The sequence below is a fragment of the Pteropus alecto genome, unplaced genomic scaffold (assembly GCF_000325575.1).
Source record: "Pteropus alecto unplaced genomic scaffold, ASM32557v1 scaffold276, whole genome shotgun sequence".
In the NCBI taxonomy this organism is placed as follows: domain Eukaryota; kingdom Metazoa; phylum Chordata; class Mammalia; order Chiroptera; family Pteropodidae; genus Pteropus; species Pteropus alecto.
Window position 1 is genome coordinate 5317455 of NW_006438074.1, and position 19710 is coordinate 5337164.

Here is a 19710-nt window from a genome sequence, read left to right on the forward strand (position 1 = left end):
AACTGAACTTGGTTGGAGATCTTGACTCTTCTAGGAAGTTAGGGGTCAAGAGGGCAGGGATTCTTCCTCTGCACCTATTATGGCACTTGACCCACTGCATCAAGAGACCATCTTGCAGTACTTTGCTTTCAGCCTAGAGTAGTATGAAATGCGGTCTAATTTGAGGTCCCTGGGGAACACTAACCAGGATATAACCCAGGGTCTGGGGCAGGGAACTGCACATCAGAACAATTCACTGGCAAAGCTGTAGTCACTAGCCTGATGTCTCTTTAAATCCTTTCTGGAAGAGATGGAGTATCAAAAATTTTTTTAAAAAAGATCACATATTCTGAAGAGCAGTCTTTATCCTCAGGGAGTGTTGCTATCTCTTCTTGTGGTTAGATATTGGAATAGATTGAAGTTTCGTCAGCATGTTTAACAATAGCAGATCTTTTTTTTAGAGAAGCTCAACAGTCTTATTTGGAATGAGGGAAATTGGTTTTGTTGTAGTGTCTTATGAAGCCAGAGGAACCTTATGAAGCCTGTGCTGGAACCAGGCTGCTGCTAAGGTGCCATCAGCTGACAGTCTGTGAAAGTCTGCGCTGGCTCGCTATGACCTAGAGGTGCTTAGAGGGTTGACACGAGTTTGGGTCATCGGGGCATATATTACTAAGTCTACCTTTAGACAGTGTTACTCTCTTCTCCTTAGGAAAGAAGGACCATCATAGCTAGAGAAGCAGTTAGCACGAAACATGTAACTGGTGTTGCAAATCATCTTAGTTAACATGTCTTAGAGCTAAATTTTTGAGTTCGTTTTTGTATTTGGATTTTTTTACGCAAGGATTACATTTATGCAAAGACATCTATTAACACCATATTTGTATCATTTGATTTTGAGGTTAACTCTAGTATATGTTAGATAGACATATCTGAAATGACTGGCTTGGATGCCCGCGGGCAGCCTGCATTCTCGAGCTCCCAGTACCACTCTCCCTGCTCCTGTCTTCCTCAGCCGTGGTCTTCACTGTGTCTGACAATGGCTACCTGTTGCAGAGGCAACAGAACAGAGTAGGGAGGAAGAAAATGTTGAAAGTGCTGGTTGGAGCAGTCTTCTCAGGGACTCTGAAGAAGTGAACTAGAATATGTGTACTTGCATGATGTGATTTCTTTCCTTAACGTACCAAACTGGGCCTAAGGAAGCAAAGAGCTGATTTTTAGGTACCTCAGGACATGTGGGTGTTAAATGCACTAAATGAAATTCAGACCTCTTCATTTTATTGGTGGCAACCAAATGAGTTTACCTTAAATAAGTCTCTTCAAAGGTTATTACCTAAATCACATTTTAGGAATAAGAGAAATTCTGCTCAATTCGAATGGCCTGAATGAACTCTGGCATTCTTTTCCTGGTTTAGACCACCTCTAGTAACATTGCAACTTTGTTTTCAGTAAGCTGGTTTTCCAGGTACACATTGAGGTTCTATGAGTTATTGGTAGCATTCCTTTCAAATATTGGGAATTCTCTTTGCATGGAGCTAAATCTGCCATGCATAATATTTGAGTCTATAACTTTAAAAGCCATTAGGATTGGTAGTCTCTCAGAACCAAGTGAGATCTCATAGTCTTTGTTTTTCTCCAGGTTTCACTGACTTGTTATTCCTGATGAGTCACAAACTCTCCATCCTATTCAGGCACAGTATGAAAAAACTGCACACTAATTGGCCCCTAGCTTTTCTCCAAATCTGTTATTCCACCAGTGGGCCACCTGGGCTCGGTGGACTCTCCCATGTGTCAGCCAGCTTTGAAACCCATCTCTCTTGACTTGCTGAGAACCTTGGAAGCTGTTGGAGCTACCTGTAAGTATAAGTCAGAGCAACAGGGAAAATGGAGTACTTCTATGCTATCAAAATTCCTGCTCACTCGTAACATTTTCTTGAGTTGCCAACCAAAATGATTAAGCTTGTTCTAAACAGATGGAGCTTTTTAACTTGGCTGAATTTCTCCCTCCAAAGTATGTGATACCAGCAGAGGATATGAGGATTAGCAGCTATCTGAAAAGCATCTAGCATAGTGTGGTGTACGGAGCCAGACAGTTTTGTTCCTTTTCCTTCTTTCCTGTCACTGGCTTTTTTCAGGGATTCACTAGTGATCAGCACCCTAAATAGAAGTGCTGTCTATAGATATTGCTAAGGTTAAGTTAAGTAGGGCTGTTTTGATTCCTTCCCCACCAGCTGGTTGCATCATCTGTTGATGCAATTGTGTTCTCTTTCCACTCCGATGGAACCTAGAGATGTTTATCAAGGCCAAAAGTAACATCTGGACCCAAAAGATGATAATAATTTTCATTGTATTTTTTATTACCAGCACTGAGAAAGAAGCAATGAGGCTGCGCCAGTATATTTAAACCTTTGCTTTTTCCCACTGCAAGTCAGACATGAGAGCCCTTTCAAGTTGGTTTCAGATGTCTGTCATGAGAGCTTCCTTGAAGATTCGGGTTCATTCTGTACTACAGTGCCTTCTTAAAAGAGAGGAGAGAGCAGCAATGAAACATCATGTTCCATCTGATCTAGATTTGTAGATGAGTTGACCTGAAGTACAAAAAGTTCGAGAAAGGGACAGCTCCCTCAAGCATGACAGGCAGATATTCCTTCCGTATTACAATATTTGCTCTTTTCACTATTACTTTAAGATTCTTTAAAAATTAGACCTTTTTTTTTTTTGTGCCTTTTGAACTGGAAGAATTTTCTGTAGCACTCTGATAAAGCAATATTTTCATTATTACTCACTTTGCCCTACTCTTACAAAAATACAACCTCCCATCAGCCTCCCCACTCCTCAAAACTGTGGCCTATGGGCTGTAATTCATGTTCTCTACAGCCTCATATTGCATTGCTCCAATATGCAACCTTCTCATTTTTGTTAAATTGCTCAACTGTTTTCCAAACACGGCACGTACACTTCCTCCTTCAGGCCTTTGTTCACTCTTAGAAACCAGTGCTGGACTTTCCTGCACTAGACCTTTGGGTGCTGCCATGCTATTGGAACAGTAGGCCTTAGAGGAGAAATCTCCAAGAGGCTATATCAAGATGGTATAGAATATTCACTGATTAGCTCTGTAATGAACTAGAATAGTTAGGATTACCAATAGTTAGGACCAGCAACATAAGCTTTAGTATTTGAGTTCTTAATCACTTAAAGGTTATGACAATAGGATTTAAAAGTACTCCTTGTGGAGAGATTGCTGATTATCCATTCTCTTCATCATCTGGACATAACTTAGACCTGCATTAGCTGGCCAGTTTGCTCTGTGAGGAGTGACGTATCACTTCTAGGCCAGGACCTTTCAAAGTAGAGGTGTGTCCTCTCAATGTTTGCTTCCTGCTGCCTTGAACCTGGAGAGACCTAACCTTAGCTATACAGACGGCAAAGCCCTAGGTATCGCAGAGCCACAAGTCAGAAGGAGCCTGGTCTCTGAATGATTACATGAAGGAAAGCTTCCTGTTGACCTGGATGTTAAATGAACAAGAAACCAATTTACTGTGTTTGAGCCATTGTTTTGGGGAAGGTTTATTAAAGCAATTTAGCTCACTCTAACAACTTTATTTAAGAGAATATTAGGGATTATGTTTTTACGTAAAGGTCTGCAAGGAGAGCCAAACCTAGGGAGTGGGATAGGGGACTTTCACCATTCGACACTTTCTTATGGATTTTACAAAAAACTGCTGTTACTAGTAAGGAAAGGAAACAACAAAAATTAGCAAAAACGGTGCTGGTACAAACTTTACTTATTGTAGGAGTCATTCCTTGACAACTCCAATCCTCACTGAATTTCCTTTGACTGCTTTACACTCATTGTCCTTTATCCTTACCTGGAACTTATTGTGGAAATTAAATAGCAGATTTGGGAGTAATATGAGGTGGGCCACTCAGGCAGGGCCTCTCAAGATATTCTTCTCTTCAGGGGGTCTGGCTTTCAGCTTTGTGGATCCAGGAACAGAAGTCCTGATATGTGCAGAACTTAGCAGGCTCTCAGACTCAGAGACTCATGCTAACCATGATATATAACCCCAAACGCCCATGCATAATTATGGTAAGAGCCCTTCCAGCATTGCCAGGAAGCCCTCTTGCTGGTATGAAGGCATTTGGAAAACTAAGCGAATCACCGGAGGGCTCTTTGGTGAGCAAATGGAGTTGGATAATTTTGGAGCATTCGCCATCTAGGCTGTGAATTAATCTAGTGATTTGCTCCACAGAGTTTACATTTGATGAACAAAATCCATTTATGAAATTCTCTCTTCCTTGGAGAGTGTTGCTGTTAAGACTGCCAAATTCTCTTCAAGTTTCTTTTTAGGCTTTCTGAAGCTTTCTCCTGAGAAGTAAATAATAGTGAGCTGAATAATGTTTTTTGTCATACTTATCTGAGTCTACATCCTAGATTCCATGATTGGACTGGAGTGATCCCAGATTCTGTCATTTAATCCATCAAGTTGATCACTTTAATTGCCATATATTTCTTCTTGGTCATGTTGAGGATTAAATGAGTTAAGGTTGTCTTCAAAAGTTAGCATAATTTAATTAGATTATAAACTTTTTCTGCTTACACATCTAATAGTATAAAACACCAGACATGCCCTGGTGTCTTATAACTAGTAAGAACCTAAATACTTAATGTGGTTTGAGGAGGTACTGAGATAAACATTGATCAAGTGTAGGTACAGTCAGTCATTTAAAATCTGCCTGGCCCAAAACTGTTGCCAACAGGGATAAGACCCGATATTGACTTCAAAGTTAGTTAAAGCTTCATTGCTCAAATCTAAAGTGCCCTCCTGTATTCTGAGATTTGATAAAGTACACAATGACTGTCCTTATGGTTTTTTTTTTTTTTTAAAGATTTTTATAAATATTTGGCCATTTTTTTTTCCCTTGGTTCTCCAATGTCTTTGATCTATTATATTATTTTCCTATCTTCAACACCTTCCCCTTTTTTAGTTGTCCAGATCATCTCTAGATCTGAGCCTTTTATATGATTATATTTTTTAATGCAGTGATCATAAAATACAAACAGAATTCTAGCAGCAGATACATGTTGCCTTTAATTGAAAATAGTATAAGGTTTCTGTTTTGCTTCCAGTGTCCCTTTTGGTGTTGATCCCTTAGTTGGCCTTGTGTTCCTGGCCATTGCTTCTCGAAGCTTTACATTCTCTCAGAAGTTTGGCTTTGGATTGAGTTTGGGTTCAAGAAGAAAAACTCAAAACTGTACAATTTAAATTCAAGATGGGTCCGTGCTGGTGTTAATCCAAATCTTTAACTCAGATCTCTTGAATATTAAGATATCTATTCTGTGGCCACTTCCCTTTACCCCCAACATACCTGGACTCCAATTTGAGAAGCAGGGTTTTATGGATACAATCTCTAATAATGCACTGTTCTAATAGTTCAGATACCTTTCTAAGAGAGTTGGATTATTTAGTTCTTATCCTAATTGTAGCAGCTAATCAATTTACTGATATAAATGGTTACAATGGAAAGATTAGTACATACACTGAAGATAAAAATTAACATGTAGTGACTGGTGTCTTAATTTGCTATAGTATGTGATACCTGGGTAGGAAATATTACAGCTTAGTGTCAATATATCACCAGTTCTTTTTAAATTCTTTTTTGCTTTTTTTTAAGTGAAGTCTATACTTTTATTGGCTGAACAGGCTACTCGAGGGGGATGAAGTGATAAGAGTGGGTGGCCCCAAGGCTGGGCTGGCCATGCTTCCTGGGTTTGTAGGCACGATGGAGAACTCGCCCAGGTGGTGGCAAATCAATCATCTCAGGCTTGATTTCCACCTGTGTGAAGGTCTTGCGGTTCTGGACGCCCATCATGCTGCTTACCATCTGGAGCAGAATGATGTTGTCCCGCAGGTGCCTCTTTACCCGCTCTGGCTTCTCAGTGGGTGGTGCCTCTTGGTTGGCCCTGTGCAGGCACTTTGCAGCTGCGTCACTGCAACACTGGGAGGATGTGTCCAGCAGCTGGTCAAGGTACACACCACAGTAACTGACCTGGTGGAAGGTCAGCAGCTGCTTCTGCTACATGTCCGCCATCTTGTCGGTTCTTCAGAAAGGACTCACTAGGTCTTAAAAGTGTTGCATTCAAGAGGGATTCTTGGGGACATGAACTGCATAGTTGGGAACACACACACTGGGGACAGATGGCTAGGATTTGGATCATGATTCTGGCACTCAGCAGCTGTGACCTTGGGGCCTAGGTTTATAACATGAAAATTTCTGTATATGTATTTTTGTCCTTAATTAATAGCACTTAACTTTCTTTTCAATCTTGTTGGTTCTTCTTGGCATTTTACTTCCACTCTATAACTCTGGAATATCTGAGGTCTAATTACTACCAATGTTGTGACTGTTAAGTCAGCTAACACTTCTGGGCTTCACTTTCCAAAACGCAGCTTTTTTATCTGCAAAATGGTGTTACTAATAGGATCTACCCCACAGGATTGCTGGGAAGACCGAGGTAATCCCGCCAGTCATGTGACATTTTGAATTTTACCATGACAAAATGATGATGCATACTTTGTTATTTGTGGCCCAGGCCAGTAAGTGTTGGAATAACATTTCCAATTAATTTTGTCACCCCCCACCCCCATTTGTTTCCAGGCTGCCGCCTAAAAGACTTTGGAGATTTGAGTTTCACTCCAGTACCTAAAGATGATCTCTACAACAACCTGATAGTGAATCCCCGCTCAGTGGGCCGTGCCAACCAGGAAATGGCTGAGGTAGTTAGTAGAGCCGTGTCAGGTGGCTACAGCTGTGTCACACTAGGAGGAGACCACAGGTAAGCTTAGAAACCAGGGGTGGTGGCAAGGGTGGATTGCATGGTGCTTCGGTCTAATCAATTAGCTTGTCTCTTTCCTCACTTGGAGTAAAATATCCTTCAGAATTTTTAGGGTATGATGTAAAAAACAAAAATTAATAAACAGAAACCTCATTCAAAATGAAGCAGGGAGGCCAGAGGGGAAGCTCTCGTGCGCTATCAGTAGCTCTCCAAGCACAGCAGGAGGAACTTTGTAACGGCCCCCAGACTTCTTTTCCCCCTCTATAAAAGAATTTCCTTCATTTCAGTGGACTTGCATTTGGCCTGCAGTGGTTGCATGTTCCAGCTGGCAATGCCGTTGTTCCTGAACAAACCCATTTTGCTGGAGAAATATTTCACTGACTTTTTAAGGTCAACAATAAGAGCATTTTGATGTCATAAGCTGCTGGAAGCAAACGTGGTTTTCTTTGTAGGGAACACTGGATAGTAGGAGGACAAGTTCAGAGGTAGGCTAAGCAAAGTTTTTAGGCATAAGTTTATTTCATACTTACCTCTTGGAAAGCTTTCTTGAGAAACTTGTATGACTTTCATTTGACTACTTGGGAAAATTGGAAGGATCGTCAATAGGCTGAATTCGGGCTTTTTAAAAAAAGGATTTCTAATAGGTTCGTTTGAAATTCCCCACTTGGCACGTGAATACATTCTCTACCTCCACAGTAACAGATCCTAGGTGACTAATACAGTAGATCTTTCCTCTCAGTGAAACAGCATGTACTTCATTGAGCACTGTTCTGATGTGTTCTCAAGGAGGACTAGGGATTGTGGGAAACTTGTGATCTATTAGACTCATATGAAATAAATACACATGGAGAGAAGGAGGTCAGTCTGGGCTAGAGTAGTCAGATTTCACAAGGGAGTGTGATCTGAGCTAAGTAATGAAGGTTAAGAAAAAAACAGCATTTAAGTACTAAAAGTATTGAACAGTTCATATATATTGTTAATCCTCATAATTACATGAGGCAAGTACAATTTTATCTGATTTACTGCTGGTAATCTGAGGGACAGAGGTTAGATAACTTACCCAAGGTCTATAGCCAGGATGTAGCAGAGCTACATTGGATTGGTTCAAATCCAATGTGACTTTTATAGGCAATTTAACTTTTCTTCTGAGAATCCAATCTAGCAACTTTCCCTATGGTGCTCAAGAGAGCATTTCAGATCACTTAACAGATCTTAAATGTTTGTTACAACAAGAGAGGCAAGTAGATCTCATTATGAATAAAATTTTAGGTGGAATAAGAGTAATAGTCCCAGGTTCTCTACTGAGATTCAATTAAATGAAGCAGAGTGTGGGTCTCTTGCCTCTTAGCTCAGTGTTCTCTCTCAAAGTTCGTTTATATTGTCTGTCCTTGTCTCACTATTTGGGGACCATTTATCAATGTGATTATCATAGTTCTTGGTTTTTCTTTTGTCTGCAGCTATTTATATTGCAGCCCTGTCACTACTCCCAAGTTCCTGTTCAGTGCTAAAACCTAGGCTATCTGAAAGATTCTAGATAGGAAAAGATGAGGGTAAAACCTGAACAGCTGTTGAACATTTTTTAAAAGAAGAGGCTTTAGATCACTCGGTTCCTTTTACATGTATAACATACAGGATTGCCTTAATCATCAAACCAACTTGACTTAAACAGGCTAAGATTATTACCATATAGAAAAGGAAACTGAAGTCTAGAGAAATTAAATGACTTATCCTAGATCACACAGTTCTTCTGGGGGGGGGGGTCGGGACACAACAGTAATCTGCAGTATTGACTTAATCCACTGCTTTTAGCACTAGACTATGCTATTACTCAGAAAAAACTCTATGTGGGGCATAGGGCTTAAAATGCTGTCTGTCTCATATACAGACCAAGAAGGATGGCTATAGTTAGTTTCTAAGATGCTTAAGCTGCTTTTCCCATCTATGTTACTAGGAAGCTGGGCAGCTTTCCAACCACGATTTCATCAGCTATATTCCTACAGCTGAGACAGGACAGTTGGCTTATATAAGCAGATACAAAGGAAAAGGAAAGACAAAATACAGAGAAACAATGATATTTGAATGCCATACTAATGTATATAACTTGCAAATAAACTTGTTTTAGTCAGTGATCTAAATGAGGTCTTCAATTGGCTTGCTCTGTTAACAAGTTTATTTTTTTTCCCAGAAAGTATTGCATAATCTTTTTTTCACATAATCTTTTTTAAAAGCTATAATGCTAATTTTTATCCTTAAAACTTAATATAGTTCTTTGAAAGTGATAATTAGCTCTTCCCGGTCTCCCTGAAGAGGTATTAAGCAATATTTGTGAGTTGTTACATACAGACCACATCTTTAACTGGATTTCATTCTTGAACAAATATTTAAGGTCCTTTTCTGGCCAGAGCTAATGGATCAAATTATAGGGGTTTGGGGACAGTAATGATGTCTTTCACACTTCATACCCAGTTGTCAGCTTTGAAACTTTAGAGCCTTCCATTTCTCCTTGCATAACTTACTCAGCGTTAATCTTTAGGAATTACACTGGGGACTCTGTCTCATCCAAATCTAGCCTTAGTCTGGGACCCTGACTTTGCCCCAAGGGCAAAGTATGAGCTGCATTGGCTGAAGATATTTGTTAATGGTGATGTTTGCTAAACAGAGGGCCTTGAAGATTATAGTACATTTGACCCTTGAACAACTCAGATGTTAAGGGCACCAACCCCCCTGCACAGTTGAAAATGCAAGTAGTACTTCTGATTCAGCAAAAACTTAAGTTGTCCCTTGGTGCCTACAAGGGATTGGTTCCAAAACCTCCCGTGAATACCAAAGTCCTCAGATGGCTCAAGCCCCCTATCTAAAATGATGCAGATCAACGCATACAGTTGGCCCTCCACATCCAGACTCCCAGCTGTATATCGAACAGTTACAGATACTTATTGAAAAAAATCTGTGTGTGAGTGGACCCATACAGTTCAAACCCATGATGTTCAGGGGTCAACTGTATTTATTCTTTGCAGCCTGGCGATTGGTACCATTATTGGACACGCCCGGCATTTCCCAGACCTTTGTGTGATCTGGGTTGATGCCCATGCTGACATCCATACACCACTCACCACTTCATCTGGAAATCTCCATGGACAGCCAGTTTCATTTCTCCTCAGAGAACTACAGGACAAGGTCAGTGGCCCAAAATAAAAAGAAAGTTGGATGGCTTACTGGGGTTATCTGGGGCTTAGAGGGTCTAGATCAGTAAGATTTCTGTGAAGGATGGGTTGATGGTGGTAGAAATGCTTACCACTTCATTTGTTCATTAAACGTTATCAAGGGCGAGGTCGTCTGTTAGATGCTAGGTATATAAAGATGACTAGGACATGGTCCCTGCTCTGAGGGAGTTCATAATTTTGTAAGGAAGGAAGGTGGTACTGGGTAACTATAGTTATTAATACACCCACAGCCTGAGGACCCAGGCCTCACTCAGACCCACTGGTCTAAAATACAAGTAAAAACCATGATTACCTCTAGGGAATATTTTCCTAGGCTATTCAGAAGACATGGGAGTCCATGTTAGGCATAGACTAGAATCTGTTTATGCCTCACCTCAGTGAGAGACCAAGTTAAACCAGGAATAACAAAGGTTATTCATTAGGCAGAATTCATGTTTTAGCCAAACCTGGCTGTCCGCAACTTGAGATGGCAACTGGGTTATGTTTCGAGAACCAATCTGTAAATAATTCAGTAATGTGAGAAGGGGTGGAAAGGGGCTAGTCAGCAGTATTCCTGCTATTTAGGTAAGTTAATGAGAAATTGAGACCACCTTAGGAGAAGAGATTTTTTAATTCTTGATAAAGCTATACTGTGTTCTTTCTGAGTCATTTCTACTTGTGTTAAGTTAGTTCTTTTTCCCAGATCAAGTATGTCTTGTGTTACATTAAAACATACCCTGTAGGTAGGAAGAAAAAGTGAAGTACATACACTGGGAAGCACACAGTGATTATTTTAGTGAGACCCAGAATTTTTGATGAATCCTGTTCATTTCTCTCTTCATAGGTACCACAGCTCCCAGGATTTTCCTGGATCAAACCTTGTATTTCTTCCCCAAGTATTGTGTATATTGGTCTAAGAGATGTGGACCCTCCTGAACAGTAAGTTGATACATAGGGTTAAACTTTGGGCTTATGCTGGCCACATATGTTCCATTTGATAGGTTGTTCCTTGCTTTAATTTCTAAGTCTTACTATAAAGACAAACCCCCTCTAAACATGCATTTGATTAAAAATGTTTAAACTAAGGACTCCTTCCTTTTTTTATCTCACCACAGTTTTATTTTAAAGAATTATGATATCCAGTATTTTTCCATGAGAGACATAGATCGACTTGGTATCCAGAAGGTCATGGAACAGACATTTGATCTGCTGATTGGCAAGTAAGTAACTATCTACTTCTAGCTCTGATAGGGAATAAGGCTCCCAATGGGCAGTACACTTAAGCTTGTCTCTTGGAGATGATAGCTTTTCTTTTAAAATAAAAGCAAAATGTGTGCATATAAAGAAATATCAAACAATTCAGAAAGGGAGAACATGAAACCGGTTATATTCTTCCTCTGGGGTTGGGAGAGTTTCCTTTAAGTCATTGCCCAGAATCCTCCATCTCTCATGAATTTCTCTTTAGCTCTATTTTTAATGCTTATCTTCTGAGATGAGAAGCATTCATTGTTCCAACTGTCCCAGTCTTCCCAGCCTCACTATTGCTTCATCTGAAAGGAGTTTTACATGAAGCAAATCTTGGGTGTGTAGAAAGATGGCAGATGAATGCCATCTTTGCTACACTAGTTTTAGGAGCATTTTCCCAGTAGTGAGTCTTTATTTCTGAATTAATGTAATTAATTACCACCTGGTAGTATGCTATTTCTTAAGCTGTTCAAAGAAATTTAGTTATTTAGCATATAGAAATTGTATATTAGTTTCAGCTATTGGACACCCGGGCTAAACTGAAGTTAGAATTGGAAGATAATATTATAGACATAAAATCAGACAAGTTCAGTTGCTGTTACACTGAGAGATCTGTAACCCAGATCAATCCAACTTAAGTTAGAATCTATCAAAGGCCAAGGTCATATGGAATTAAAGAACTCTACTGACAGTTGTTAATGTAAGAGGCTCTGATGCTCAGGATAAATCAGGACTATAAGTTGAGTTAGTCCGTCTGAAGCACAGAGAACAAATGGCAAAATTATGAAGTGGTATATAGGAAGCTAATATGCAAATACTCAGTAACTTCCAGAATAGGAAACCTGGAAATCTGTATTAACAAAATAACAGGACTAATAGCAACAAAAGCAAAGATTTGCATCTGGGGAAAGGATAAATGTTCAGGTACAACCAAATGACTTATCCTTCTCCTTTCAAGAAGACAAAGGCCAATCCATCTGAGTTTTGATATTGATGCGTTTGACCCTTCACTGGCTCCGGCCACAGGAACGCCTGTTGTAGGGGGACTGACCTATCGAGAAGGCATGTATATTACTGAGGAAATACACAATACAGGTAAGTCGTGATCAGCCTGTTCACTACATAATTAAACGTGCTGAAGCCTCTTGCCTGCCAGGGGATCTTTTCTACTATTCCATGTCATTGTAGACATTGTTTTTGCTTAAACTTGTTGTAGCTAAAAGTCATGTGGTCAGCCTAATAAGGGATAGTCATTTAGAGGCACGTCTGGATCTGGCTCGTACCAAAATATGCTAAGGTAATATTGAACAAAATATGTTTATGTCTACTTAAACACTTATTAAATACAAGAATAAGCTGCCAAACTAATATAGTTCTTTGCATCTGAATTGTCTAAAGGCAGATTAAGATGAAAAGGCGAGGCCAAGTACCTATAATTTTTACCCTGACATTAAGAGGTTGGTTCACTGGGAGTTGGGAATGTGGAGTAAAAGCTGCTCTTGATATTTCAAAGCTACAATATCTTGGGTCCTTTCACATAGGCTAAGTCTTATATTAGAGCTTGTTTAATAGTACTTTTAATATAGGGATACTGGAAAATGAATAGCTGACAGATTAGTAAGGTGAATGCTAGATTATCAAGACTAGCTACCAACAGGTTACTATCCCAAAACCCATTTGTTTGCAAACAGTTTCCATTTCTGTCAGAAAGCTTCTAGTTTTAAGGATACTTGAAATGATATTTAATTGCAAAATTTAAACTACATGATACTTCAATACCATCTCATGAAATTGGAGTCTAAATAGCAGAGAGACCCCAGACTGAAAGGTCTAGGGCTATAGGAAACTCTTGACCAGTTGGGATAGATATGGAAATTGAGAAGTGGTCTCCCTAGTTCTGGAGCCTACTAGATTCTTAGGCACTACAGAAAAGAAAAGAATGTTTGTCTGTCAGCTCTGACAGTGGCAAGGTAGTCTCATTCTCAGCCCCACAATCTTAGATATTGCTTAGTGGCTGGTGAACCTAGAAGTTCAATCCTTTGTTTTGTTTTCAGTGACACCACAAGAGCCAGGGGTTAGTGACTCTAGCACTTAGACGGGGCAGTGGTCATACCTTGTCCTTCACTCCTCTGCTGCAGTATTACTCTATTCCAAAAGATTGTCATGACACTGTTAACTAGGCACAAAAAGCAGTTTGCCTAAATTAATTTACAGAATGACAATAATCTAGAAACATGGGTAATGTATATTTTAAATAGTTCAAACCCTCTTGATTACTTCTGGGCTATGCTAAATGCTGAGTTTTAGTCAGTGGAATTCAGACAGAGATCATCAGACATAGGTGCATGTGGTAGAAATGCTATAGTAACATATCTGCTCATCTGTTTTGCACAGTGCACTGAACTTAAACACTGCTAATAAAGGACGCCACACTGAATGCATGTAATGGCAGTGAGCATCATATACTATAATGTAATATCAATAAACCATTAGGTATATTCACCCATGTTTCCAGGCTTCGTGGCCACCCTAAATATTCTCAGATACTTGTATTTTTAAATACTAGTTTGTTCAGATAACTCTTGAAGAGGAAAATTAACTTCATCCAGAATAACTAAAGACTTAACCCAGAGAAGTGTGTGTGTGGCGGGGGCAGCGGGGGGCGGGGACCAGAAGAAGGGAGGTCTGGATAGGTTCCTTCCATCTAATCTTCCCATCTCAAACTCTTTGGCACCAGTTCTCAAACCCTCACAGAAGGTAACTGGAGTCTTTTATGGCCAGGTCTTCCCTTGATGGGAGTCCTAAAAACTGTCAGACTTGCAGAAGTGAGAGTAAGATATGCAGTAATAACCACTTCAGGGCACACAGTGCTTAAGAGATAACAGGTATAGCATAAGAGTTCAAAAGTGGGAACAGCTCTGGCTAGTGAGAAATGGGAGAACTCTTCACACAACTACATGCAGGCATCTGGAAGGTTCCTTAATACTGGAAAATAGCACACATTTTCAAAACAAGTAGATTAGAAATTCCTTGCCCCACCACCTCTCGGGCTCCTTCCTTATTTTATCCAGAAAGTCTGACAGCTATGCCTTTTGTGTTAGTTGAACAGGGATGATTGATTTTATGAGTTTCTTTCAAAGCTACTCTAATATATCAGTGTTTTAATAAATTTATGCCCAAGAGGATGAGGTATAAGGGGCTTCCTGACAGTAGATAATTTTACAGTAAAATTGACTTTTTTTATAAACCTTGGTTTATTCTGTTGGAGTGGGATGACCCTCATTGAAAGTAGTAGTTAGGGAATTTTTGAGGTCTTGTCATACACTTTGTTCTTTCAGGATTGCTGTCAGCACTGGATCTTGTTGAAGTCAACCCTCTGTTGGCTGCTTCAGAGGAAGAAGCCAAGGCTACAGCTGGCCTGGCAGTGGATGTGATTGCTTCAAGTTTTGGTCAGACAAGGGAAGGAGGGCATAATGTCTATGACCAGCTTCCTACTCCTAGTTCACCAGATGAATCAGAAAATAAAGAGCGTGTGAGAATTTAGGAAATACTGTGTGCTGACACATGTTCATCACAATGGGCATTCCAGAGTTGTGAGATGTTTGAGGGGACAGGTACTTCATGGCCATCTGTGTCGATACTGCCTTAATGAGAACATTTACACATTCTCACAATTGTAAAGTTTCCTTTCTCTCTCCATTTTGGTGACCACTACTACTACTGTAAATGTATTTGTTTTTTTGCAGTTCACAGGTTGTCACTATGTTGGAGTACTATGTAAATTTAAAGAAGTCATAAACAGCATTTATTACCTTGGTATATCACACTGGTCTTCTTGCTGTTCCTTCACATTTGACTGGTTTTCCGTCTTTCCTCCCTCCTCCCAGTTTGGCTACACAGTGCATCCATGAACTGTTAGCTCACAGCAGCAATACGCTTATTCCACATCTCTAACACCATTCATTCACAGGGTTAAAGTTCTGGTCCATAAACCCTTCCCTGCGGGAAGTTTAATGCTTACGAAAGAATTTGTAATAAACCAGGCCTCCCAGGATGGCTAGCTCAAGTAAGATGATGATGGAAAGTAGCAGCTTGTTGGTTGTCACTCTATAAAGAGAAGCAAAATGAGTAGTCAGAAGTCTGGATAACCTTATTTCTTTCCATTCTTAATACTGAGAGGTTTAACTTGGGGCTGAGACCAGATACTGTGAAGCAGACTAAATTTCTGATCACATAGCTACTTAGTAAGTATATACAGGCATTCCTTTTAGGTATTGCGGGTTTGGTTCCAAACCACCACAATAAAGCGAATATAGTAAAAAAGCAAGTCACATGAATTTTGCTTCCCAGTTCTTATTTAGTAATGATACTGTAGTCTAAGTGTGCAATAGCATCATGTATGTCAAAAAAAAAAAATGTACATGCCTTAATTTAAAAATACTTAATTGCTAAAAAATGCTAACCATCATCTGAGCCTGTTTGAAAATGGCCCCAACAGAATTACTTGACATAAACCTTCCATTTGTAAAAAATGCAATATCTTCAAAGAACAATATAAGGTATGCCTGTGTGAGGTTCTTTAGCTGGTAAGTGACAACTTGAAAGCTGCTTTAGCTGTAATGCAGAGAAAAACTTATATACCTCACAGAAATGTTGAAAACTGGGACAATATACACCAAATGTTTTGATTTTAAAATGTCTTTAAATAGTAGTAACTTATTCTCTTTAAAAATCACTTTTCTAGGAGGGTCTAGTTAGAAAAATATTTATTATTATCTAACCATATAGAGTCATACCAGTTACATACTACAGCTGTGAGCATATGTTGGGAGAAATGTTCGTGGCAGACTCTCCAGTGTCGAAGTCCAGCTCAGGGATGGGTCCTAAGTAACCAGAAGCTGGGTAGTACCTCTCTTACTTTCTCTTCCTTCATGAGCCCAAATGGATATCTCTACAAAGGTGTAATATATAGGAGCTTCAAAAAATTTACTATCTTGCCAACACAAAGAATCCAATCTCTGGTTCTCATGTTCAGTCTAGATTGGTTTCCCCCTGCTCCACAAGGAATTTACCACTGTTTAGGAAAATCTCACTCTCCCACTAGTTCCACGGCTCGGTTGTGATTTTGTTTCATGCACACTACCCACTTATCCCAAACAGCCTCAGTTACTGTCAGCACTTACATCAACGGTTTTTTTCTTTCAAGTCAACTTCTTGCTAACAAGACAGAGCTCCCGTATAAGGGGTTGCCTCCCATGAAGGGCAAGTAGAGCCAAAAGCAAGCACTAAGCAACAGCAAAGAAAACAGTTTTTGCAAATATCTTTCAAGGAATATGAAGCTCTAATACTCCCATGTGCTGTCTTCTCTATGAAATGTAAGATGGGGTTAAAAGTGCTTCCAGTGGACAAATTTTCCACTGCTCCAGGTCAAAGTAGAATATATTTTTAACAAAAGATTTTCTGGGGTATTTAAATATACAAGACAACATTCTTTATTTCTTCAGTTTTAATAGGACCTTTGCAAGTCACTGTTTAGAGTTTTGACATTCTTGGTTAAAGACTAGCATTAAGAGACATCAATTTTATGACTATTTTTAAAACTTACTTTCTGGACATTGACCGGAGAATCTTTCGACTTTTGCTCAAGTTTTCACCTGTGTTTACCAGCTGAGAAGAGAAAATGGCAATTATTTTTCCCTTTGTTCGAAAGTATACGCTCTAGAATTTGAACATTCCTAAATGATAGTGGGCATTAGGGGGTATATGCTGAAATAGCCCAAGGAACCAAACCAATTTAAATAACAGCCTCTCTGAGTGTGAGTAAAAAACTGGAAAGGACAAGATACTTTAATACTTGTCGAGTAGGCTTAGGAATTATTATATCCCAAGGTTCCTGTGAGAGACTTCTTGGGCCAAGCTAATTCTTTACCTTGGCTACTCAAAAGAGAAAGGCTTCAAGTGTACCTTGCCAGTAACTGAAGCAACTTAAGATTTGAATTTGATCAGCTAAACTCCAGGACAGCCTCTTGAGTTACAGTTTGTTTTTGTAGGCTGGCGGATTACACCTGGCGTATGGTTATTTTTTTTTTCTTTGCCCTTTTAAGAGATACTTCATTGAATTGTAGAAAAGAGTTAATCTTTTTTAAGCCTTTAAAATCTTTCTTCTTTGGTTGCCTGTTACTAATCTATAGATAGCTGGAGGATATTTCAACAGATGCCACCTGCCATCTGTCCCCAATCCCCAGTGGCCTTAGTAAATTGATCTCTCAGCCAATTCCTTGGCTTTTAAATTCAACCAATCCACCTGATATGTTCAAAAGTCAAAAACTATACAATCTGTGCATTGCCTTCTCCATAGTTTACCTTAAATTCAGTACTTCAGTATGAATTTTCACTGATATAAGTGCATCATTCTGATTTAAGAATGGAGCATTGTAGCTGTTAGGCTATACAAGAAAATCACCTCAAATCCCCACACTGAACTAATGTTTTCCCATCCAAATCTTGCCCACAGTATCTGTTTTTCAGTTTGGATGTGCTTCATGCTATTAAGAACACTGAATTTTATTGGCAAGTTACACCATTTTAAAAATTTCTATGCAGATGTATGTAAAGGAAGAAATGAGTTTTCAGAGCCTCTTAGAGTGATAGATTAGAGGCCCCAATAGAACCATCGTCTGGTACAGCCATTGTCTGGCTTATTTCCATTTTCTTCACACAACAATCCAGCTTACCTTAGGTAACAGTAAAGAATTACAGTCCACGATTAAACCTCTGTAAATTGTCAGTGGTACTATTTTATGAAATGTGGAAAATAGCCTTGGCTCTAAATGAGAAGAAAATTAGGACCTTTTTAAGTAGATGGTGCTTTCATAAGAATAGAATATTCTACTAGAAATAAAAATCTCAGAGTGGTAATATAGGAATTAATAAAAGGATGGAGTGGCTTCAATTTTATATTTGACAACCTTAAATAAATGCAGAACTGGGTTTCTTCAGTCTTACCTTTCCCCCATCCAATAACCTCTAAATCTTAGGGGTAAAATTATTTTCAGGGAGATCTCTCAGCCACGCAAGCTAAAAACTGAGAAAAGCATAAGAACCTAAAAGGTTATATACCCTGGATTCAGAACTGCTGTAGCTTTCGGTTTAATTGGGGTTTAATGGGCCTGCCTACTTTCCCCACTCTTGCCCCTTTCCCAGTCCACCAGACTTACTCTATTCTTGGTACGTTCCAACTGGTCACGTTGCTCCCCCAGCTCTTCTATGATTTCTGAGCCAATCTGGTCAGTCTCTGTGGCAATCCGATGAGAACGCTCAATACTCTGAGTAGTCCGGTTCAAGCTGTCAGTGCCTTGCAGAAGCAACGCTCTTTGAGACTGTAGCCGATTCTGACAGGAGTATGTAAGAGAAATGTTTGACTTCTTCCATTATAAATACATTGCCAGCACAATCCTTCTGACAGAAGTATGGAAGGGAAATGTTCGACTTCTTCCATTATAAATACATTGCCAGTGCAATCCTTATGACCAGTGCTTATGCAAGAAGAGATTATAGTGTGCAATAATTTTCATTATTTTAAGACAACCAAAGATGCTAATGAACTATAAGATCCTATTCAAGGTCAGACTAAAGCAGAACTTTCAATCCAACACAGGATCACAATACCTCCCACTTCACTGCTTGTTATATGTAAGGCAAGGCAAGAAGAATTAAAAACATCAACATTTCCCTTGTTCATAATGAATTTGAACTGGTTCCTGTGCTTTCTGGACAAGAAAACCAACTAAATTCTACAGCCCTAGAAACAGATTGATTCACTGAAGATTCCTACCATTGGTACTGAGGACTGAGGGACTATGAATAAGCTATTCATTTTCAGCAAATACAGAAATCATTTGGAAGTCTGAGACACTGCCACATTCTGGGAAAAACTTAAGTGGCTACACTCTTGGTAAGCCCAAAAAGAATTTCACTTCAGGCCAAACATAGAAAACCATACCTCTGATGTTGCTACACTGGTGATATACTTTCAGGGAAGGAGGTTTGTGGGGCCAAGTAAGGTGCCCTAGCTGCCCTAACTTCCCAAGTGCCCTAATATTTAAATTCCCACCAAAGTTTTACTCCACCTATAATCCTAAGCACAGAAGGCATGAGACAGAAGTAGCTTTTTGTCAGGCAAGAACCACCACTGACAAGTGGGTGCAGCTCTAAGTTCTTAGCTATTCAGAGCATATACGCATGCATATACACACTCATAAATAGGCCAGCTCACCGGGCCTATTGCTGAGCAGGTGACTATTCTTAGATACCATCATCAAGAGGTCAAAAGATAGGTTCCCAGATCAGAAGTAATAAGTCTTCACTTCATATATGACATATAGACCAGTGGATAAGGAAACTACTGAATGAGACTGACATAAACCCCAGTTACTTTAGCTTAAAAAG

General features: G+C 39.5%; 2 protein-coding genes and 1 pseudogene across 5 annotated transcripts in view; 1 reads left to right on the forward strand and 2 right to left on the reverse strand.

Annotated features, from left to right (window-relative positions):
- The window catches only part of ARG2 (arginase 2), a 30031-nt gene extending 14945 nt beyond the window's left edge, over positions 1–15086 (forward strand). The window contains exons 3-8 of one of the 3 annotated variants that reach the window (XM_006915143.2): positions 6637–6814; positions 9832–9991; positions 10862–10956; positions 11133–11237; positions 12221–12357; positions 14601–15086. In XM_006915143.2, coding sequence (XP_006915205.1) covers positions 6637–6814; positions 9832–9991; positions 10862–10956; positions 11133–11237; positions 12221–12357; positions 14601–14806 — 881 coding nt within the window. In that variant the 3' untranslated portion in view covers positions 14807–15086. The remainder of the gene's footprint in view (positions 1–6636; positions 6815–9831; positions 9992–10861; positions 10957–11132; positions 11238–12220; positions 12358–14600) is intronic. The other 2 variants (XM_015591942.2, XM_015591943.2) reach the window with 2 other exon arrangements.
- On the reverse strand, positions 2307–6654 carry LOC112482426 (annotated as a pseudogene).
- VTI1B (vesicle transport through interaction with t-SNAREs 1B) overlaps positions 15041–19710 on the reverse strand; it is a 16537-nt gene continuing 11867 nt past the window's right edge. For both annotated transcript variants that reach the window (XM_006915142.2, XM_025049121.1), the window contains 3 exons: positions 18480–18653; positions 16868–16929; positions 15041–15369 (listed from right to left, as the gene is read on the reverse strand). In XM_006915142.2, the coding sequence (XP_006915204.1) occupies positions 15273–15369; positions 16868–16929; positions 18480–18653 (333 nt within the window). In that variant the 3' untranslated portion in view covers positions 15041–15272. The remainder of the gene's footprint in view (positions 15370–16867; positions 16930–18479; positions 18654–19710) is intronic.